Below are 25,036 nucleotides of genomic sequence, written 5' to 3'. Positions count from 1 at the left end.
TCTGATTTGTCAAGTCTCTGATCATCTCAACTGGCTTGATGCTTTGTCTGGAGTGATTTCCATAAAGAAAAAAAATATAGATGAACCAAATGTTGCTTCTGCTTTCATTTGATGCTGATATCTAATATTACATCCAAGCCTTCCTCTGTTCATTTGTTGTTACTACTTCATTGTAATCTTGAACGCACTTTGCTTCAACAATATTTGTATATTTTTTTTTTGTAATCTGTTTAGTTATCCTGAATACTAAATTTTTATTGTCATCCCATGCAATATATTTAAAACCTTGTGCTCAGCCTCTACGACTGCTTTGTAGATTTTTTTTCTTGCTGTCCTATTTGTCACCAATTTAATTGCTTTCTTACTATCCTCTTTGTCACCAAGTTACTTTCTTGCTATCTTCTGTGCCACCAAATAGATTGCTTTTTGCTGTCCTCTGTGCCACCAAATAGATGGTTCTTCTTGCTGTCCTCTTTGTAACGAAATACATTGCTTTCTTCTTGTCTTCTGTAGAAGACGGGGTTGCTTTTTGTTGTGTAATTGGCAAAATCATTCTCTATTGTTAAGTAGGAGATTAAAGGAAAAATTGCATGGTCTCCTTACCATGAAATGAAGCCACGAAATATGCCCATAGATAATTACAACCAAAGTAAATTTATTTAATCTAATTACAAATTAAAGATTGAACAGTTCATGGCAAAAAATGATTAATGAATAACGTTACTTGCATAAGTCTTTGATCAGAGGTCGAACATTGGTTTGGCTGTTTGCCAAAACTGGGAAGTGTTTTTGTCACGTCTGTATTTGTTGCAAGGTCCAACGAAAAGAGAGTGAATGATACAAATCGGAAGTAACGGTGGCTGTATTGCCCCCTTGTGGCAAAGAATGATATTGCCAGAGTAAAAGGCCGATAATCATGTTTGCCTTAAGGTCATTCGTTTGTTTGTGTATCCGCTTGTGTGGAGAACTTGGTTTCTATAATACTCCTCCCCTTGTTAGCGTGAAACTTGAGGAAAAAAAAGAAAACTGGAAAGAACATGCAGATGCAAATGGTAGACAAGTAGCAGAATGAAAAAAAAGTTTTTTAAGTGTCAAGGTGAAGAAAAAAAAGTTGCGATGTAAAAAGATATCAGACAAATAGTTAGAAGCTTGTGTAACTGTGTTGAAGGTCACTGGACAACATGAATTTTGAGTGTGAGAGGTTGCAGTCATAGACTGTATTTCTGCTGTCCAGTCTAGGAAGCGTGCGCAAGTACAGTGGGTTGAGTTTGATTAAAGGTAGTTTGTGGATATGTGTGTACGTCCGCAATGGGAGAAATGTTTCTGTCCATAGAAAGCACATTGTTTAGGTGATCGGTGTAACCAGTGAATCGTTTGGATCATGAACGTTTATTGATGAGTCAGTAGTATGCGTTTTTCAGTTAAGTCATATTAGTTGTTGTTGTAACTTCCGTCGTGAGGTCATTGTGAGTTCCAGGAGTTTACAGTCCTTTACGAGTGTCTTTGTAAGTTTGTTTGTCGCGTTTGTTGCTAGAAAAGGTTGATATGCTGTAAGGTGTTGCTAGAAAGGGTTAATAAGCCATAACATGTTGCTGGAAAGGTCTTAATATGCTGTAACATGTTGTTGTAAGGGTTGATGTGCTGTAACATGTTGTAAAGAGTTGATATGCCATAAATTGTTGTTGCAAAGAGTTGATGTGCCATAAATTGTTGTTATAAAGGCTTATTGTCGCTTGTTCCCTTCCATGATTATGTTGAAAACTATAGTTGAAATAGTGTAAGAGTTGCTACTTGAGTTTTTTTGGTGGGCTTGTTGCCACTCGTTCTCCATGACAAAATAAAAAGCTGAAATACATTTTTTTTTAATATGCACACATTGTGGAAAAAATATAGATAGTGAAGAAATTGTTAAAGTTTTTGACATGTAACTGAAAAAATATAGATAGTGAAGAAATTGTTAAAGTTTTTGACATGTAACTGAAATGCATGTGATGGAATGTTTTGAGACTTCATCACCACAGCGAAAATTATTAATAACTTTTGCATTTCGGATGTACATTGAAACAAGTTGAGAAAAAATGCTATCCAGTTTGTTCTTATTTTTGCTCACGTATTATCGATTGTAAGGAATTTGGTTTGATTGTAGTGGTGAACGTATGTCGCTAGAGTTACGTCTGTGGCTGTAATGTGACAATCATTCATTGGAGGTGCTCTTTTCGTAACGTGTGTTAGCCATGTTTCTACTATGCAAAGTGTTTCGCGACTCTAGAAACAAGAACTGGTTCTCGAAAAATGGCTTTAATTGAACAAAACTTTATTTACTATCGCAAAGATTATTATTATAGGAACTGAGTTCTCCATATAAGTGAACACACAAACGAATGACCTTAAGGCAAACATGATTATCGGCCTTTTACTCTGGCAATATCATTCTTTGCCACAAGGGGGCAATACAGCCACCTTTACTTCCGGTTTGTATCATTCACTCTCTTTTCGCTGGACCTTGCAACAAATACAGTTCCCATGCTTCTTTGCCACCAAGTAGATTGCTTTCTTGCTGTCCTCTTTGCAACTTAACAGATTGCTCTTCTTCCTGTCCGTTTTATTCCAAACCAGTTGTTTTCTTGCTGTCCTCTTTGCCACCAAATATATTGCTCTTCTTGCTGTCTTCTATACCACTAGATAGCCATATCTATATTCACTGAAACTTTTATGTACTCATTCTATAGTTTTTACTTTTATTTGATCCACTTCTCAACTTCAGCATTTCTATGTTCTAACACCATGTCATTTGATGTATTTTAGGTCCATTTATCCACTCATAAATAGGGTATGTTACCTTCAACAGCATATTTGTAGCAGTCTCTACTGTGGATGAACAAATATTGTGTTAGACTTCCATAAATTTACCTTATCTCTTCATTACTGAAGATTCTATGAGCCATATATGTGCCATATACCACTGGAGAACTAAATGCCTGCAAATTCATAGCCCTCAGATCCGTGGCAAAAATGTTTAATTTCTAAGTAAATAGCCAAAAGTTATATCAAGTTTGAAGGTAACTTTCTCTGAAATAAATAATTTCCATTTGGTAGAGCCTTTTTGGCCCTTTGAATAATGAAGAGTGAAACAAAATATGTTGAAATTGTTCGGGTCTGACTTTCTCGTCATTATTAATAAAAAAAAAATTGTAGAAGTTCTCATTAAAGATGAGGGAATTTCTTTTCCTTCTTCTCTATGCCAAAGAAAAGTATCTTCTTTCCAAAAATACTGGAGACAGCCGAAAACCTTTTCTTCTGGTCAATCTGATAGGAAACATTCACATCTATATTTCATATAGACACAGTTCAAGAATCTCGATTGAGAGGAAATTTAGAAACTACTGAAAATGATTAAGGAAACCTTCTTCCTTAAACATTCTCCCTCTATCTCCTTCACTTCTGTCCAGACTGCTATGGGGATGAGGATGGTGACAAACAGTGGTGTAGCAGACATGATTGCAATGAACACTAGCAGAAGTGAATTCTTGAAGCCTGTAGATTTTGAATATACTTCTTTTCTGGCTCGTCCAATCAGAAGCTAACTCTCAGTCACTAAACTTCAACACACACACATGAACTCTTTACTCTTACACCAAACATGGCTAATCATTCATCAACGTCTCCATACATATTAACTCTTTCCACAACCCTTTTTCATACAAGTCATACTAATGGAGATAATCAATAAAGTTGTTATTAAATGTTAGAATGAGACTCTTGTCTTTCCAAACTACCTTTTGGCAACCCCACGTGATGGTGAACATGCAAAGTTTGTTGACTTCATTTTCTACATTTGTGATCTCATTCTAACATTTAATAACAGCTTTATTGATTATCTTCATTAGTAATTCTGTTGATGTTATGTTCCATAGCCATGATGGATTGTTTGTCTCCCTGAAGTTAGTAGTAGAAGTGTGCATCATGAAAGATTAGAGTTCAATGGTAAAAAGAGAGTTTATGTGTGTGTAGCGCATTGAAGTCCGAGGAATCCATGTTGGCTTGTTTGTATTCACGTCTTAGTTGAATCCCAGGCCTGAAGATCGGGTTGGGTTGTGTGGCGTCTCAAGTGGAGATGTTGCAAGCCCGAGTGCCTGGTAGAGAAAAAAGAGAGAGAACTGTCAGTCCAACTTTTTATAAACTCAGTCACATGACAGGAAACTATATTCAAAATCTCGAGTCACAAGAATTTGCTCCTGCTGGTGTTCTTTGCAATCATGTCTACTAAAAAGTGGTCATAGTAAATGACTCATACTAGCCGAGCCACAGGCAAAAAGGGATCAACGTCCCATCACCAGCTTGATGGCTGAGAGGGTAAAAAATTTTTTTTCAAGTTTGTGTATGTGTGGCACAATGAAGAGTGTCCCTTTTGAGGTAGCTGGGGGCTTCTACATTAATTAACCTTGTGCCTAACTTGTCTGTACTTGTGTACTTGAAGATGTTAGAATATATCAATCTGGGATGACTCAAGCCAAGAATGACAGTTTGTTTATAATATGCACCTGAGTCAAAACGATTTGAAATCCTAGAAAACGAAAGGTCAAACTCAGAGAACTCGTCATCGAGGCATACAAAAACAAAATGTTCATACATTATATATGAATATCTCTTTTTCTCTTATTTTATTTCTTTCCCTCTTTTTCCCTTTCTTTCTCTCTTTCACTCCCTTTCTCTCTCTTTCAAAGAAAAAGGAGAGAATTGAATATGATTGTATCATTTTAAACAGTTGAAGCTTGGATTCTCATACGCAACAGACGTAGATAGCAGTTTGGCTGCATGCATCGGGTTTTAATGGGTATGCTATGTCAGTGTTAAATGTAAAATAAATTTTATATTTTTATAAAAATGCACTTGTTTGCTATTTTTGTACAAGCATTCAATTTCAGCATGAGGTCCCTGCCAGTAATGCCGGCGATGAAAATGCTGCCTGTAACGATGCAATGAAGACTGAAGAAGCAACCATGCCAGCCGGTTATAGCCGACGACATATTGACCTGTTGCTGTTTCCATGTGCCTATCATATAATATTGTCTAACACCCAAGGAGCTGGTTGCATTCCAAGGACGTTTCTCAACCAAATAACTCTCCCCGGGAATGATAGTGTCATATGTGAGAATAACCTTACACAAAAGAAAATAGATCATAATCATAGTATGAACATGCATGTGTGTGTTCACTGTGCAGGCAGTGATCATCTCGCTGTGTCAATCCAAATTGTTGTTTCATTCAATCAATACTGCAACAAAGAATTCTCTTCAAAGAATTCTAAATGCAGTTTAAAAACAACAAGATTTATTTTTATTTGGAACTTATCATGATACTCGTTGACTTATGTTGAATAGCAGACGTGCAAAATAATATCAAAAGTCCAGGGCTATTTCAGATTCAGCTAAATCTCAGATGGCCAACTCGACATTGCTTCATGTCCAGAGGGTCGGCTATAACAGACCTCACCTTCCCATTTCCTGGAACATATGCACTTTCAACCGAAAATACTAAATATCTAATCTTGATTTCAGTCATCCACATTTGACCATCCAGAGACTGCCTATCCACTGGAGATAACAGATAAACAGTACTCATGCAAGCAGGCTTATCGCCAGACAATCTAGGAACATTACTTTTCTCAAGTAGGTTGGCCTTAGTAGGATGCCCTCATCTCATTTAATAAAGCATTTTATTTCAAACAAAAAGCATTTCTGGATGATCGAACTCACAGTCAAATTTTACAATGTATTCCATGTTCTACCCTCTTCTCTTAGATGAACATCTTTTAAGTCTGCTATTCGCATGCACCAATAAACATGCACCCACCTAGTGCATATTTACAACATAACTGTTGCAATACATACTTACTAAATTGAGCGTCATCTAGTGTAGAGAATTGGACTATTTAGTTCTAACTAAAACGAAGATGGCTCACTAAGATTATACCAGTGTAAACATCTGCATCCATTCATTGCACAGGTTCCAAATCATTGTTTGAGTCTGACATCGATCACAGTTCAACTGTGTGCTGCAACAGAAGAATTCTCCTTCCAAATAAAACGATTGCAAGTTTCTGGTACTCGTTTCTGAACAACAGACTTCTAGGTACGGGCAATTTAATGGCTGCTTCGGTGGGGTGGGGTGGGGGCGTGCTTATCATATTTTTTAACATTTTTGATTACTTTTTTATTGTGTTTGAAAGATTATAGTTAATTTCTCCAAGAAAAAAGTGTGTGAAATAAAAAAATACATGGAATAATTTTATCTCAAATCTGAAAAACCCTACATTTCACATAAAAATTCATTATGACGAAGATCGTGTTTACATTTTCTGGTAAGAAAAATATAAGTTTTCTGGAATTATTTCCAAGTTAATTATTAAGTTAAAGTCTTAAAACAATGAATTAATACAATAAATGTACTTAAATTTTGCTAAAAAAGTAATAATTATCCAAAAAATGTGACACTGGTAGGAACGAGACTTGTTTATCGTATAAAAAAAACTCTGGCGGCAAAATTCAAGTATGTATGGAAGGACAAATTAGACATAATTTATTTCTTTATTAAACATTATTCCGGCATACCGAGCGACTTTTTTTTTTTTGAATCGCAGACTACTTTACTTCATTTAAAAATGCATGAAAGTTAATTAAATTCATTAATTATACTACTGATTATTTATTCATTGAAAAAAAAGTTAACACCATTATTTATTAATATTAATACAGAATTACAATTGGTTAAGCAAACAATTTATAATTATTGAAAAAATTACACACTAAAAAAGTACAAACTGTGTTAAAATTTATCAGAATGAAATTTAAAGTTGACAAACACAAACAGGTGGATAGTTGAAAAGAGGAGGAGGGTGGGCAAAACAGACTGGTTTTCTTTTCAAGTCTGTGCATCCATACTTACCGACATGAAACGTTTGTATAGTTTTTACCATTTTTTAATTAAATTCTCTTCCTGATCTACATCAATGACCTCCCTAAACACATACTTAAATGATTCGTTGACATCTATGCTGATGACACGACCATCTACGGCAACACATCAAAGGCTGTAAATGACAGTTCTCTCTGATTCTCTCTCCTCTGATCTCGAGCGTGTGGTTCAGTGGGGGAAGATGTGGCTGGTTACCTTTAATGCATCCAAAACCAAACTCCTATCCTTACATCATCAACGCTCTGATCCCCATCTGGCATCAATTGTGATGGATGGCTCTCGTCTGGGTGAGGCCCCGTGTTTTGACAAGCTTCTGGGTTTGACCTTTATTCCTGATCTGAAATGGAACACGTACATCAAGTCTGTTGCCAAGGTCGCTGGAAAGATGGTGGGATCCTTCTACCGCTCCAGAAGATATCTCACTACTGATGCAATTCTCTATCTATATAAGAGCCAAGTACGTCCAAGGATGGAATACTGTTGCCATATCTGGGCAGGAGCTGCTAAAAACAGCCTATCCTGCCTTGACAGAGTACAAAATAGACTTCATGGCTTAGTGGGGGATGCCCTTTTCTCTACCCTGCAACCTCTCTCCCACAGAAGAGACGTTGCGAGCCTATCCTTGTTTTATCGTTATTTCCATGGCAGGTGCTCGTCTGAACTCCAATCTCTGGTCCCTCCTCGCCAATCTTTTATGAAAAACACCCGTCTAGCTGAATTCTGTGAAAAATTTCCCCCACTCTATATCTGTGCCTAAAAATTTCCCCCACTCTATATCTGTGCCTAAATCAAAACGCGGATTCCATGAGCAAAGCTTCTTTCTTAGAACTGCACGCCTGTGGAACTCTGCGTTCCGTCTGCCTTCTTCCCACCGGACTACAACTTGGATGTCTTCAAGTCCAATGTTAACAAATTCCTAATGAACCGCCCCCTTAAGTAAACACTTCATCAAATCTCCACACTAACGTAATGTACTTGCAATAACCCTTATCCCTGAGTGGCTTCCGGGCCTTGATAAGTGGTGATCACTGTGTAAAAAAAAAAAAAAAAAATTATTTTTCTATTTTCCTGTTTTTCAATTTAATTTTTTTTTACTTTATTTTCTAAGATTATATGAACATTATCTTAAGTTGGTGATTATACGTTCATGCGTGCAATGGAAATATTAGAATATTACATGTAAAGATTACATTAAAAATGTAAGCGTAAAAAACGTAGAAATAATTTTTGCAATTATAATTTTTTTGTGTGAAAATATTAAGTAATTCAATGATAATATTGGTAGTTCAAGAAATCAATTCTTCTTTGAGTTATATCGATTTCGTTAATACGGACTTTAGAGGTTGTTTTCGTAATGTTCCTGTAAATTTTTTTTTTTATTGTTACAAATTACGATGCTCTATTAATATATAAAAAAAAAACAAAAATAAATTCTTGCGTTTTTTCTTTACTACTGAAAACCATAACTTTAGTAAAGGTATCTTTTGTTTAAACAAAATAATACATTTCCACTAAGATTTAAATAAAAATAATTAGTTCATTATATTCCGCGATCATTATTTGATAAATACTGAAAAATTTATTAAAATTGGTTAATTTTCTGATTTTTGGTGAATTTTTAAGTAAAGGGAAATATTTATACATTTTGAGCATCGGCATTCATTTTGCATTAATACCTAAGACTTACAATTTAAAAAGTTTTGCCCTATCAAATTAAAACACTTCAAGTTTAGAGACGAAGACCCTATCTCTCTCTCCAATAAGCACACACATCCAACTGCCTCACAGTAACGAGATAAAAAACAAAAAGACTGTATGATACCCAGATAGCCAAGTCTAACTGACTTTCCCTATCCATCCCCTAAAATATATTTTTCACTGAAAATTCTAGATTTTCATCCTTTTCTCAGTCATTCTCATACAACTATCCAGAAGGATATAATATATGTTTAACATAACAACTAACCAGCATCTACTTAAAAAAAAAGCCTATCTACTGGCAATCTATGAATATTATTTCTTCAGATTCAAAGTGAAATCTAATTCACTATGACTAAACCAAAAATCAAAAAAAGCTTTTACGGATTCTTTGTGTAGTTTCTCCCACTTGCAGCAAGTATGTTATTCACATGTAATTAACATGTCAATTACATATTTATCACATATTATTTACATATTATTCATGTGGTATTTAATTATGCAAATGTTATTTACATATTATTCACATGTTATTTACATTCTATTTACATATTATTTGCGTGTTATTTGATATTATTCACGTGTTATTTACATTCTATTTACATATTATTTGCGTGTTATTTGATATTATTCACGTGTTATTTACATATTATAAGCATATTATTTTCATATTATTTACATATTATTCCCGTTATTTACATGTTATATTCATATTATTTACATGTTATTTACATATTTTTCACATTATTTGCATGTTAATCACGTGTTATTTACATATTATTCATACGTTCTTCACGCGTTTTTCACATGGTGTTTACATGTAATTCACATTTAATATGTTATTTACATATTATCCACATTTTAATTACATATTATTTGCTAGTTATTTACATGTCATTCACGTCCTATTTGCATGTTATTTACAGGTTACTAATCATAGCTCTCCACAGATTTTTGAGGAATGACAAATAATTATTGGAAAGTTTCTATAAATATGACAAGTATTAGTAATTGTCTGTATTTTTGAGATGAGTTGTTTTCATTGATTGAGATTGTCGGACTGACTTCCTCATCTTGGTTGTTATTGTCACAACGTTTCGGCCGTTTTGCCCTCCGGCCTTCGTCAGGTGAACCCAACCCTTTATTATTATTACGGGGGTACCGTGTTCGGACTCCAGCATAGTTGCTGATTCTCTGTTTTTCAATGTTACTTTTTCACTGCCTTCGTTCAGGATTGAACTCAGCACCTTTGGGTAACTGTAAACTTTGATACAACGTCTAGGACCACTCGGCCATATGTCACTAGGACAATTCTTAGTTGGTTTTTGTTAATGTTAAACCTATGTTGTTATTCAAGGTTTTCTCTCTCTATCAGAGGTGTCCAAATTGCATTCAGCTCTATGCTTGGTTTGCTCAGTAGGTTGTTATGTCCGAGCATGTGAGCTGTTTCTTTAAGTTTTCTCACTTTCCAGTGGGTCTCTCTGTTTATTATTTTACTTCATCCCATAGGGGGCGATGATCCCCCCTCTCCATCCAGACATGATTGGCTATACCCGATTTTTCCGTCTCCCCTTTAGTTACCGCTTTTCGGTGTTCTTCCACCCTTACTTTAAGGGGGCGGCATGTTTCACCCTTGTAAACCTTTCTGCAACTGCATGGGATGGAGTATATGCAGTTTTTGGTCATGTTCTCATCCATGCGGGGCTTCACTCGTACCAGGTGTCGTCTGAGTGTTGACTTGCTTTTGAATACCGTCCTGATGTTGTAGGGGGCACATATTCTCTGAATCTTTTCGGAGATGCCTCGTATGTATGGTAGGCAGACCGTTGGAGGTTTTTGGGTTTCATTCTCCTCTCTTATACTATTAACACGTCTGGTGGATAGTATGCTATCGGGGTAGTTGTTACGACGGAGGGTATTCTTCAACCTGACCATTTCTTGGTGGTATGTAATGGTGTCGCTACTTATTGTCTCTGCTCGATGTTGTAAGCAGCGTGCGATTCCATGTTTGATACTGTATGGGTGATGGGAGTTGAAGTTTAGGTATTGTCTCAATCAATGACAAGCATTTTATAGTTTCTCCAAAATCTTACCCAGAAGGCTGTTTTATTGAGATGGTCAGTGTTCCAGCAGACTGTTTTCAAACATAGTGAAAAAACAAAACAAAATAGAAACTCCTCTATTCTTGTATACTATGAATCACACAATGAACTGATATTAGAAAATGAGTATTTTCTTCTATGCAGATTGTTTCAAATATTAAATGTTAATACCGGAAACTGGTCTTCAAATACAGAAAGGAACTCATAGTGGAAGATAGACTTTAGACAAAGGTTAGTTAGCCCATGCTGCCTGAAATGAAACAAGATATATGTTAATCACTTCTGGATTTACGCGTTTTCAAAAGACTAAAGACTTGATCTTCTGTCCAGGTCAAAACAAATTTAGCATTTTGTTCCTAGTCAGCGCCACCTGCATAGCCTATATATATTACTAACCATTAGAACCACAACAATTTCTTTGAGATTGACGCACTAGACGCATCTGATTGAATGTATGAAACTAGACTCTACACACTATGGAATATGATAAAAAGTTACTTTTGACAATGGCTGCAGTTCTCATTATATTGTCTAAAAGTTTGCTAAGAAATGCCTATTTTAACCTGATAGACTTTCATTGGAAAATTAAGGCAATAGGCATTACAGAATTTGCCAGTAAAAATTGCAAAAGTGCAGAACTTCAGGAGAAAACTAATTTCTAATCAAAACTAAAACCTCACTACTCATACTCTGCTAAAGAAACATTAAAGAAACAAGAATATTTAAAAAACATGATGCACAAAAAGAACATAAAACCTCAAAAAGGCTACCATGTCTCTATTTACCTGCTTCTTTATGATAACAGAATAAAATACAAGGTCGACTATTAATCTGAGCAAAATCTAGGTATTCAAAAAACACACACTGAATTGGGACTAAAAATAACATTTTCCTCGGGTTATAGGATTCAGTTTCAGAAAAATGTCCCTGTTAGGTGATTTGATTACACACTTGCAGGGTGCATTTATTTCATTAATCCCAAGAAGAACTACTTTAGCCCCTTTGGACATCACATATGATGATTAGAGAGATTCCTGGAAGCAACAAGGAAAGACGTTCTCTGTCTCTCTCCTGTCCTTGTCCATTGGACTCCCAAGCAACAACTATCTCCACCTTAAGATAAGTGCTTACAGATTTGCAGCAACTCACTTTGACACTATTCTAACTTTCTTCAATTTATACTGAATGGTATTGTTATAAAAGTTTTGGTTTTCTTTAGTGTGACGATTTTTGTTTTTAATATTATACACAAGTTGGTCTTAACACTCAGCTAAAAATCAATATTTATAAATGGTGATCCCAACATGATTTGAACCTTCACTGACGGAGGACAGAAAAGATGAAATGTAACATTAAAGCATTACATTTTGTTCTTTGCCAAATGATCAACTATGTATTTAACTATGTATTTAACTATGTATTTAACTAAGAAATTATGAATTTGTGTCATCATCCTTGGACTTGTTTATCAAGCTAGCTACTATATTTTCTAGGTCGATTTTTCATTTCATGTGTATAATGAAACTTACTTTATTTGACTGCTTTTAGTGTCGTTAAAAAAAAAAAAAAAAAAAAATACTAAACTTATTAAGTCCAAAAGGTAACTCGAGGATAAGGGTCAATGAGTTTGTCAGGAGGACAGTGAAACAATGATTTGTAATAATGGTTGAAATTGGTCAAAATTTTATTATTTAAGAAGACAGCTCAACAAAATTTTGTTTACATTTGACTTGAAAACGACTATGCTGTTCTCAGCTGGGAAGTAGCCTTGTGGCATTGTGTTCTACAGAGTCGAACACCAACCATGAAAATAATGATAAAGTAGAGAAAGAGCAGCAACATCTCTTTTGTGACTGTAGGGAAGATAAGTAGGTTTTGTACTCTGTAAAGACAAGAAAAAGTTACTTTGAGCAGTACCTCTTCAGATGTGGCAACTACTTTATCTCAAAACATATTATGCAGGTAGAGGATTGTGTCAGTCATGATATATCTTCTGGAGTGGTAAAATGATCCAACCATTTTTCCAGCAAATTTAGCAACAGATTTTGATGATGTAAGCCTTCCACTTCAAGTGAAGGTTATTCCCAGAAGGTTATCAAAGCAGTGGGCTTCCTCAAGGAAAGAAGAGCTATTCATATCGATTGAGGCAAAGTGGGGATCTGAGCATTGGTACTGAAAAGAGAGAAGCTTGATTTTACATGTATTAAAAACAACCAGACACCTTTTTCTCTATTGCACCAAGTGCTCCAGATTGGAAAGATCTTGATTATTAATGCTCTTCAAAGTGTTGCCAAAGATGGTTGTGTCATTTGCATAAATGTCGACAAATGATCTTACAATGTAGTTTGAGAGATCATTGATGAATGTCAGGACAAGGGTTGGGCCCAAAATGGATCCCGAGTGCACGCTGGCATAGATATTATGTACTTTAGACTTCTGCCCATCAGTGACTACTTTTATAATCTTATCAAAGAAAAAAGATGGTTAACATGACATTTCCAGATATTCCATATGTGAAGTAGAATTTTTGCCAAACTCTATAAAAGGCCTTTGATATGTCAAAAGCTATTGGCTAGAAGCAAAGCCTTTATCAATAGATTCACTGATTCTATGTGATATTACTGTCAGCACATCAACTGTTAATATTGCAGGATGAAATCCATATTGCTTGTCTCTGTGTAGGCTGTTTCTGCTGAGGTTATTGACAACTTCTTGATTTATCACAGATTAAGCGATTGAATTCGAGTGTTTTTAAATACTGGCTAGATTGATGGAGTTTTACAAGATGATGGGCAGCATTTCTCCTTTAAGCAACAGTTGAACAGCTTTGTAAAAATAGAAGCAAGTTCCAATTGCAGTTTTTTTAAGTACAGTGAGTACAATGTTATCCAAACCAATTGCTTTGCTGGCATCAAGGTTCTTGATAAGTTTGGCAACATCCCAGAAAGATATATGGATGCAATTTAGAGTGTTTTCAATCATTGGAGAAATTTAGGTTGTAAGCAATCGTAATCATAGAGAATAAAATTTGATGCAAAGTTCTTTGCAAAAGGTTTGGTTTTATAAGATGCTGAAGAAAGTAGAGAAATTTCTGATAAGAAACATTTGAGGCTGTCCGAATATCGATACATGGTGCGATAAAGAGGTACTTCAAAGGTTTTGTTACACTTTGTTTTAATCTTAATTAAGAAAACTAAGTGATTGGAGAAAACAGAGCAGTGAATAAGTACAGTTCCAAACTAATTATTAAGAAAAGATCAAAAAGACTAGCAAAATGTCTCTAGAAGTGTAAGCCATGTTTAGTTTCAGAACAGTTTCCAATAGTTTGTTGTTCTACACAAGTCCTGAGAGGTGACTGGTTTGCAGTTGACAGAACAATTTCCGATAGTTCATTGTTCTACACAAGTCCCGGGAGTTGAATGGTTTGCAGTAGACAGTTCTCGAGTTGGAATCCACAAAGCAAAAGATTCTTCCTTACCAAGACAAAAAAAAAACAAACATATGTGAAATTGCTACAGAAAGGTTTTAATATTTATGGAGCAATTCTGGTTTCTGATTGGTTGGTAGCAGAACATTCGATTCGTCAGTTCCTAGCAGCATTGTTTATAAATAGAATCTCCCGACTGTGCGGGATCATACCCCATTATAGTCTAAAAATATTGTAACAATGTGTGTCATTACATGAATACGTTTGTCAACAATTTGTTTTAGATGATTTATTTTTGTTAAAGTAAAAATGAGTTATTATTATCAATTTTTATTTTATTAGTTATTAATGGTGAAACTTAAATACTTTAAGTGAAATATAATTTAACCAACTTAAATTGAAAAGCAAAAATGGTTAAAATCATATTTATACTCTGAGTAAAAATTTTCAATAAAAGTTCAAACAACAAATCAACAATTTTCAAATCTAAAATTAAATTCCAATTTTATTTCAGAACAACAAAGATCAACACACCTACCTGCCATTGCTCTTTACATTTTTGTTTCACTTATTATTATCTACTATTATATAAAAGGAACTTTGTGTATGAGTTCGTTCCTTATAGACTCAAAAACGGCTGGGCCTATTTTTATGAAATTTCACATGGAGGTACTTTATGTGCCTGGCAGTGTTCTTAGATAGGTTTTATATCGGATTGTCTTCGGTAAGTATCGATAATTGATGATCAAAATAATCTGATGAAAGAATTTTGGCGATTTTAGCCAAAGTTGACACTTTACACTGCCTAACATCACTGTAGGGAAAAAGGTTCGGGAAGAAAGCAACATCCTCTGATTGAAACGAGGAAATCAGATTCATGAAATCCCTGATGTGTTGACACATTGGTACATGTTTTCCCAGCGTTGGAAACTTGTTAGTCATTTTCCTGTGTGTGGATGACTCAGAGTAGCAGTCGCGTTTGTCAAGTACCTGGCGACCGCAGCAACCAATGGATGGGACAACTTTTTGTTGCATATTAGTGGAGATACTGAGCAGTGGCAGCGAGATTACAGTCAGGTGCAAGTTGTGTATGAGAGTGGCATTGGAGGCAACCAGAGATGTCATCAAAGATGTGTGTTGATTGCATCCAACCAATGATGCCAATTAAGCACTCACAGAGGTCAACTTGGCCCTTTTTTTTTTTTTTTTTTACACAGTGATCACATCTTATCAAGGCCCGGAAGCCACTCAGGGATAAGGGTTATTGCAAGTACATTACGTTAGTGTGGAGATTTGATGAAGTGTTTACTTAAGGGGGCAGTTCATTAGGAATTTGTTAACATTGGACTTGAAGACATCCAAGTTGTAGTCCAGTGGGAAGCAGGCAGACGGAACAGAGTTCCACAGGCGTGCAGTTCTAAGAAAGAAGCTTTGTTCATGGAATCCGTGTTTTGATTTAGGCACAGATATAGAGTGGGGGAAATTTTTCACAGTGGATTCAGCTAGATGGGTGTTTTTCGTGAAAGATTGGCGAGGGGGGACCAGAGATTGGAGTTCAGACGAGCACCTGCCATGGAAATAACGATAAAACAAGGATAGGCTCGCAACGTCTCTTCTGTGGGAGAGAGGTTGCAGGGTAGAGAAAAGGGCATCCCCCACTAAGCCATGAAGTCTATTTTGTACTCTGTCAAGGCAGGATAGGCTGTTTTTAGCAGCTCCTGCCCAGATATGGCAACAGTATTCCATCCTTGGACGTACTTGGCTTTTATATAGATAGAGAATTGCATCAGTAGTGAGATATCTTCTGGAGCGGTAGAAGGATCCCACCATCTTTCCAGCGACCTTGGCAACAGACTTGATGTACGTGTTCCATTTCAGATCAGGAGTAAAGGTCAAACCCAGAAGCTTGTCAAAACACGGGGCCTCACCCAGACGAGAGCCATCCATCACAATTGATGCCAGATGGGGATCAGAGCGTTGATGATGTAAGGATAGGAGTTTGGTTTTGGATGCATTAAAGGTAACCAGCCACATCTTCCCCCACTGAACCACGCGTTCGAGATCAGAGGAGAGAGAATCAGAGAGAACTTTGTTATTTACAGCCTTTGATGTGTTGCCATAGATGGTCGTGTCATCAGCATAGATGTCAACGAATCATTTAAGTATGTGTTTAGGGAGGTCATTGATGTAGATCAGGAAGAGAGTTGGGCCCAGGATTGACCCCTGAGGGACTCCAGCATTTATATTGCAGGCCTCCGATTTTTGTCCATCTACCACACTCTTATGAGCCTATTGGAGAGAAATGATTTAATGATTGAGAAAACATTTCCAGTTATACCATAACTGGAAATCTTGTGAAGTAGACCCTTATGCCATACCTTGTCGAAGGCCTTTGATATGTCAAGAGCAATTGCCCTCCAGTAGGAGGTGACAGCATTACACTTGCACTAATTCGGCATGCGTGCACCGGTCAATTTCCAGCACCCTTACAGGTGAATACAAAAGCTGCTAGCGAGATGCTGGTTATTCGACGGTTGGGAACTCTGCAATCACTGGTCAAAGAGTATGAACTTGTCGCGATGCGATTACATTGCGGTGTGTATTTTGCTACGTCATCCATTTTTTTTTGTAAACAATCTCATATATGCCACCTGACAAGAAACAATCCTTTTCTCGTTCCAAACAGAAAAGAAAAATAAACATAAATTCAACCAGTTCTCCATGAAACAAAAGGAAGCAACTTTGCTTCTGAGCTGAATCGAACATAAACATTCAAAACTGTCACGAATACAGCACTTTTGCAGCCAAAACTCTCTAACTCAGCAAAGGAGCAGGAACCCTTTCAAATGCCACTTTGACGTTTCCAGTCAAGTCGATAAGCCCAGCAGCCGAAGGGTCTCATTAGCAGCAGTAGTTCAAACAGCCCTTCTCAGGGTTGCCTTTTCCACACTACTTATATGCGAACCAAAAACTACTTATATGTGAACCAAAAACCATGCAACTACTACTGCTTCCTGAGATTACCCTTCTGTAACCAGCAGACTCCAGCTCACTCTTGTGGTTTCCAGCACCTCCTGCAACCTTCCAGCATCTGCTGCAACACCATTCAGCCTTCCAGCACCTGCCATATCCTCCTGCAGTTTCCAGCACCTACCGCGGCACCTTGCAACCTTCCAGCGATTGCTGCAGCCTTCCAACAGCCTCAGCTCCTCCTGCAACCTTCCAACACTCGTTGCAACACCTTGCAGCTTTCCAGTACCTCCTGCAGCCCTCAGCAGTATTCCATCAAACTACCCCTTCCAGTGCCGGTTGATGTCAGGCTACCCACTCCAGAGCCTGTCAACATCCAGAAACCCATGCCAGTGTCCTGACCCAATACCCACAGTTGTCTGGGTACCTCCTCCAGTTGCTTACTGACGTCAGGCTGATCCTGACTTATTTGGACTTACCATAATCTACAGGCCTCTTCTAATTGGCCATTTGCACTTATTTCTTTTTGGAAAATAAAAGGTGATTTGTCATCTTTAAATGTATTTCAGCTTTTTGTCATTCTTCTTTTTGCTATTGCCGTTCTAATATTCCTAGTTGTATGGTTGATTCATTTTATCACCTTTCGCTCCCTTCTGCAACAAATTGACAATTAGTATGACGCTCATACAGTCTTATCAAAACCGTGCAGATTGCCTCATCAGAGTACCATGCAGGTGGCTGGATTTGCTAAGGAAAGGAGAGTTGGCGCCTAGAAGCTTCGCAGTGGTGTGAGGACAACTGGACCAAGACCAGGTAGCCAATGTCCATTGTGAAAGGGACATCTGGGTGTGAAACGAACTCTGTACTTTGCCAGATTAATCAACTTGCAAGTGTCCAAAGAAAATGTGAAATTTATTGTAAAAGTTTGCGAAACTTGCCAAGCAATCAATTCGGCACCTATTCGCTGGACATGAGGAAAACTGGGCACAAAAACAACTGGAACGAACTGGTGATGGATATAGCTCATCACAACAGTGAGAATTATTTTATGCTTATCGATTGTGGTCCATCTAGGTTTGCAGTATGATGACCGCAGTGTCAGCAAGATGCCACTGCTGTCATCCAACAGTTAGAGAGTGTCTTTCTAGAGCGAGACCTACCAATGGAGATACTGACCGAGATACTCACTACTCTACACTTGGCTCATTAAGACGTAACATCTATGATTGCAAGGGCTGAAGCGTCCATATTTTGGACAGGGATTACATCAGCTATCACAGCACACCGTACAAACTGCCTGCAATGTAACCAGAATGCACCATCAAACCCAAGAGCTCCACCAGTACCCCCAACGAGCCCGGAATACCCTGTTCAGTGCCTTTGTGCATATTTTTCTCCTATCAAGGACTCTACTACCTAGTTGTGGTGGACTGCTACTCCAACTGGCTAATAGTTGAGAGATCCTCAGATGGTGCCCTGGGACTTATCTCCTGCCTAAGATGGATCTTCATAACCTATGGCATACCGGTGGAGTTATCTTCTGACAGTGGACTCATGTTTACTGCTAACAGGTTATCCTCAATAGCATTCCCCCACAACAATTGCAGAGTGGAGATTGGCGTCAAGACTATAAAATGCTTCCTCATGGACAACACAGGCCCTAATGGAACCATCGATACAGATTCATCCAAACGTGCTATGTCCCATTCGCAACTTTATACTCATCATACCTGGAAATTATCAACCACATAACACGTGGCACAGCACTTGGCAAGCATGTGAAGAAGCCTTATGAAACCAGTACATGGGTTATGCTGAGAAGCTATTGGACCATACACAAAGGCGCACATGATCACCACTGATCATTGGTGATCATGTGCGCATTCAAAATGAGGTCAGTTCTTATCCATATAAATGGGATAAAACTGGAGTAGTAATCGAAGTCTGCCAATTCGATCAATATGTAATAAGCATTGATGGATCTAGGCGAGTAACACTTCGGAACAGAAAATTCCTGCGAAAGTATATTCCGGTGCAACTCCCTTCCCCAGGCTTACAATCACAGATTACCTTAGATTGTGCCATGCTGCCCCCACCAGGACACCAACAACCATGGACATAACGATACCACAGCATCACCCAAAGTCATGGAGCCAGAAGCTCCTATTATTCCCATAAATCCCACCCAACTGATGCCCTGACTGGACATGAGTCTCACATAGTGAGTCAACAATGCCGGACATCGTTCAACCAACTGTTGATAGTCATGTAATTCCGAATATCTCCCCCCGTATTGCCAAGCCGACTTCAGAATATAGGGCCTTCCAGTCAACAACCCAGTCCCTCCCTACGTTCGCCAAGGATATTAGGCCGCGCTAAAATAAAACTACACTGAAATGGCTCAAGGACTATGTCCTAACAACTGAAAACCCATAGTAATCCTGAGTCACCTCCTAACTCGGTCCACTCAACATAATGTTTTCCCCTGTACTCATAGATTCCCGCCCCCTTGCCTATTGTTGTCGTTTTGTCAGTTTTTGGGCTTGTCTCACCTAACATTAGCATCGACACATACGCAAAGACTGGGGGGGGGGGATTATTATTGTGTAATTCTGTTTTGTCTTTATCTCTTTCAGCTCTTGTTCATTGTCAGTGGACAATGACAACTGCTGGAGAAATACATTCTTAACTACTTTTATTTTACAAGGAAGTCACCACTTATCAAGTCTCGAAGGCCACTCGAGTATAACGGTTATAGTGGTGGAAATTGGATAGAATTTGTTTATTTAAGAGGACGGCTAAACAAGAACTTGCTTACATTGGATTTAAAGCTAACGTTGTAGTCAGCTGGGAAGCAGTTCTGTGGTATAGAATTCCACAGGCGGGAGTTCTAGAAAAGAAACTTTGTTATTATTTAGGAAGAAACGGAAATGCAGTGGTTGATTTAATTTCGTAATTAAATGATATCTTTAAGCTAAGATTTTTTTGGTTTGGCGTTTCTTGAGAAAAAACTCTCGAAATACTTATGGTGATAAAAAAGTGTTTACCAAATTTTACACTATCGCACTTTTGACACTCGATGAAATAAAATAATAATAATAATGTGTAAGTCACATATAGGCGAGAAACACACACCGACGCACGAAAAGTGATCACAATTTTGTTTGATCGAAATCTATGATGAAATTGGTTAAAATTACTCAAGTGAAAAACTTTATGAAATCATATTTCCTGAAACCTCGTGAATGTCACTTTTTAGTGTTTATTGTGTTAGTCAAGTTATAAACTCTAATTAGTTGCAATCTTGTGGAAATAAGAAAAATAATTCAAATATCGAACAATAATTGTTAAGAAAGAAAAACTAATAAAAAAAGAAAGAATAAAATTTCAACATTTTTGCTCCGGTTAAATCGTGAATGAATTCTGTTTACTAAACTTAAAATAGTTGAGAAGTTCAAGTTTCAACATTTTTTTTAAAATCCTTTTTTTTTTTTTCGTTCACACTTAAGTTTTTACACTTGACTTTTTTTTTTTTTAACTCATTCGTCTTCTTCTTCAACTAAAGATGTCTAATAAGGAGTGCATGTAAATATAGAAGTACGAAGTTAATGGTAAAAGACTTTTTTGACGACAGTAAAAGAATATATATATATATATATATATATATATATATATATATATATATATATATGTATATATATATATATATAAGAAAAATTTGTTAAGTGAATAAATATATATATATAAGTTAATATATATATTTATATATTTATATATATATATATATATATATATATATATATATATATATATATATATATATATGTTAAATATATATATAAGTTAATATACATTGGGTGCTAATGCAGAGAGTGATCCGGCGCGCTATTTTTTAAAATTGTATTTGTACGTTTAATTAAAGTTTTATGATGTTTTTTATTTTATTCAATTGTAAGGTTAAAAGTACAAAATAGGTACACAACACCCTCCCCTCCCCATATTAAGAATGGCTTTTTAAATAATAAAGTCATTATTTCAGCACGGATCACTCTCTGCATGAGTACCAAGTTTTGTTTTTATTATTTCAATTAAAATATACACAATTTATTAAAACTGTGAACAGTAAAAAGTCGCCGATAAAAGAAAAAGTGTTTATCAATAAAGAAAGGACCCCAACTCCTTGGTTTTATTTTCTAAATTAAACGTTTTTCGTTTCTAACAACATTTAGCCAATTGAAAAGAAATTAATAGAATAAGAAACATTTTAAAATGTGACAAATTAACATTCAATATGAAGCAACAGTCAACACTGATCAAGAATGAAAAGCAAAAAAAAAAAAAGTGGAGAGATACAGAAAGAACAGAGAGAGAGAGAGAGAAAAAAGGAGATCGAAAAAGAAAGAGCATCGATAGAAGAGAGGGAAGAGAGAAAGATATACAGAGAATGAGAGAGAGAGATGGAAAAAGGGAATGTAGAGAGCAAAAGAGAAAGTAAGAAACGGAGAAGGTGCGAGATATTGAGAAAAACAAAATGTAAAAAGAAGGAAGTAGCGAGATAGAGAAAGAAAGAGCATATAGAGAGAAGGAGGGAAAATGTGGGAAGAAAGGGAGAACAACCAGATGCATCTAAAGAGAGAGATGAAGAGAGAAGTGTGTGAGTGAGTGAGTAAGAGAGAGAGAGAGAGAGAGAGAGAGAGAGTGAGTAAGTAATGGGAGAGGGCGGAGTAATTGCAGCCATATTGTTTCCGTGTTATGTGCAAGATATTTCAGAGATCTTGTTTGTATCATCGTCTGTTTTTGAAAACAGAACGGCCAGTCGCGACCGTCTGGAGATTATATCCGGAGGCCCTTAAAAAGGACCTCCGCCGACCCCTTATCTTACTAAATGGAACTAGAAAATATAGTTGCGAATACCGTCTATATAAAGGCTCGAGAAGGTGAGTTGAATGTCGCTCCTCTTAACTTTTTCAAACTCCCTTAAGACCAACTTTAACTCATCTCTTCTTCTTTACAAAGTTTCCATCTATCAGGAAAGCCAAACTCGTGGGGCTTTCGAAAGGATTTTCTCATTCGACTTTTTTTCTTTTTTTTGTTAACAATTAATTATGATTGTTCAAAGCAATTATTTTTGGCAAGTATCTGTAAAATTAAATATTTGTTTGGCGTGTCGGTTTATTTTTTTTTTTTAGGGATATGAAAATTATTTAATGTTGCTCGTAGCGGCCATTGGCCCCTCCTTCCTTTCCATTTATCCAAATCACACTATGAAAATGTTTTCTTTAAATGTCTAAATTATAATTTCTTGTTGATTTGATGATCTTCTCGATAATTGGAAATGTTTTCCACATGTACAATGCGCGCTGCCATCTTTGAATACCCTGGGTAGCTTTTCTTTTTTTTATTTTTATTTTTTTTAGTAAGGCATTTTCGGATTTGATTTCGTATATGAATGGCACCAGACCAAAAATCTTCATTCTATTTGCATTAAGCAACAATCATAGAAATAATAATAATAATAATAATAAAAAATATAAATAACTTTTGTATCCTTTTTGTTTTCTTATCCTTCCGAGCATTTTTTTTTTTCAATTCTCTAATTTCACCTACACTCTGTTCCAATTAACACTTTATTCTATGCATTAAAAATCAACATTCGAAATGTTGGTTTCCTTTGGTTTTGTAAAACATTTTAAAGATCTCATCAAAAATGACAATTGCCGATCCAAATTTCTGTCCGCTGCAAATATGACATTTCCATTTTAATCTGTTATGAATTTATTTTCAATCTTGTGCCGAATCATTTTTATTTCAATTAAGTCCTGACCCGCAAGTTTTTATTACGTAATTATCGTTAAACCCCAAAGCAGTTTATTTTAATGGCCCAATGAATTGATGAATGTCTTTTCTATTTTTTGCATAAACGTTCAATTCGTTTCTTTAGAAATTAAAAAAAAATATTTAACAAAACAAATACTTGTGGATCGTTTATGATACCTTAAAAAAAAGAAAACAAACATGAAAACAAATTCAACGATTTCATTAAACATAATCTTCATTATGAAAGCGACGAAAATGTATTTATTTAAAAATCAACTTATTTTAAATTTTTTTGCTACCTTTTTTAAAAATCGAGCCGAGAAAGCCATCGTCTTCGTCGCTATTTCTAGCAGTTGTCATTTGTCAACCGCTGCAAAACACGCGTCGTTGTCGTCGTCATCGAACAACTTTACCTAAAACAGTCAAGCGATTCTTCCCCTCGAACAGATCGTTTTCTTCCCTCGATACAACATATTATTAATAGGATTTTGGTCCTTTATTACACTTGCAAAAAGAATAACAAAGAAAACAACTTGTAATCCTCATATAATTTGTTAATATTGGCAATTGTCGGCCATAACTCTTTTTTCTTTTTCTTTTTTTAATAGCAACTCGTGTGTGTATGAAATTTGTTTTACCGAAGATTTAATCTCCCACCGTAAATCAAAGGAAAATCGACAAAATTTATATTCAATTTAAATAAATTGAATATAAATTTTGTCGATTTTTCTTTGATCATTTGGGATCTCATTTATTTCATTAATCAAGCGTTGTTGTGTACATTTTCACCATCCGGAATTTTTATTATTATTTATTTATTTATTTTTTTAGAAAAGTCATTCTCTATACGATTGGTTGATTTGTGGTTTTGCATTGCAATTTAAATTTAACAAAATCAAATTAAATTTATAACGTGTTTTTGTTTATTTGGTATAATTACTAAATTTTCAATTTTCTTCGATCGCTCTTCCCTGTATTAAGTTTGTTTTAACAAAACACTAAGTTCTTTTAATAAATAATTTTGTGTGTGTGTGTGTGTTTTGCAAACCATAAATTGAAAATCACACCTTTTGAAAAAAAAAAAAAAAAAAAAAAAAAAATAGAAAAAAAGAGAAATTTGGACGCTGAAATCGTACACAAACCAAACATAAGGAAATTCAGTAACTTGATAACTCCTTTTGATAGAAAGTAAACTTTTAATCATAAAAATTGATCTTAACTGTTTTAACGTAAATGTATTATTTCCGTGAATGACACGTCGATTGTATTTTAAATTTTATTGATTAAATCCCTAACCAATTTTACACATCTGAAAAATAGATTGTAAAAATATCGGCATTAAAAAAAATTTTTTTTAACTTACATTTATTTTTTTTCTACTTCGTTAATGCTAAGCACTTTCATGCATTTGTCATGGGTAATTTTTAACTCTCCAATCCTTGTTAATAAAACTTATGCTTAGTCTGTGTGACCTTCACCTTTAATTCCAAATTCGGACCTTCTCACAGATATCGGTTCTTATTTGATGCCCTGCCCCAGCATCACTTTCTTTCTTGCTCTAGCTTGTTTTAGTTTGGCAAACTTCACCGGGTGACATGTCAAGTTGTCGACTAGTGTTGCTTGGTGGCACTTGGAAAAAAAAAAAAAAAAAAAAAAAAAGTTTTTTTTTTTTTTTTTTTTTTTTACTGGTTCTTCTAGTTAGTCATGGGGTGAGGGATTTCTCTCCCTAGTGACATTAATTTCTTTTTTAGAGGACTATCCCATTCCCTAGTCAAAAGCTGCCATTCTCTCACTTTTTCAGGATTGGATTCAAACCACAAATCTCAAGAGGTTAAACAGCAAGCTGGGATCGGTGGCACAACCAGGTTGCAGTCTAAATTGTATATCTGCAGAAACAGCCGTTTTTCCAGACTATCTAGGGTCATTAACATGACTAAAACCATCTTGTGTATTAATAGAAAAGAATTGTTTGATAACCCTTTAAGTTTTGATATGAGGAAGGCTACTGGCATCATCCTTCTATGACTGCTCATATCAGCACCTCAGT

General features: G+C 35.9%; 1 protein-coding gene across 1 annotated transcript in view; it reads left to right on the top strand.

Moving 5' to 3' along the window:
• Positions 1 to 21,916: 21,916 nt before the first annotated feature.
• Positions 21,917 to 25,036, top strand: part of LOC145245995 (G protein-coupled receptor kinase 5-like) — a gene marked incomplete in the record, with an annotated part of 231,281 nt that continues 228,161 nt past the window's right edge. Inside the window, 1 exon segment of the mRNA XM_080107792.1 lies at positions 21,917 to 22,109. Within this exon segment, the coding sequence (XP_079963918.1) occupies positions 22,058 to 22,109 (52 nt within the window).

Source organism: Euprymna scolopes, chromosome 23 (assembly GCF_053919585.1).
Source record: "Euprymna scolopes isolate OS-2025 chromosome 23, ASM5391958v1, whole genome shotgun sequence".
NCBI lineage: Eukaryota > Metazoa > Mollusca > Cephalopoda > Sepiida > Sepiolidae > Euprymna > Euprymna scolopes.
This window is presented reverse-complemented; position numbering and strand designations above follow the sequence as displayed.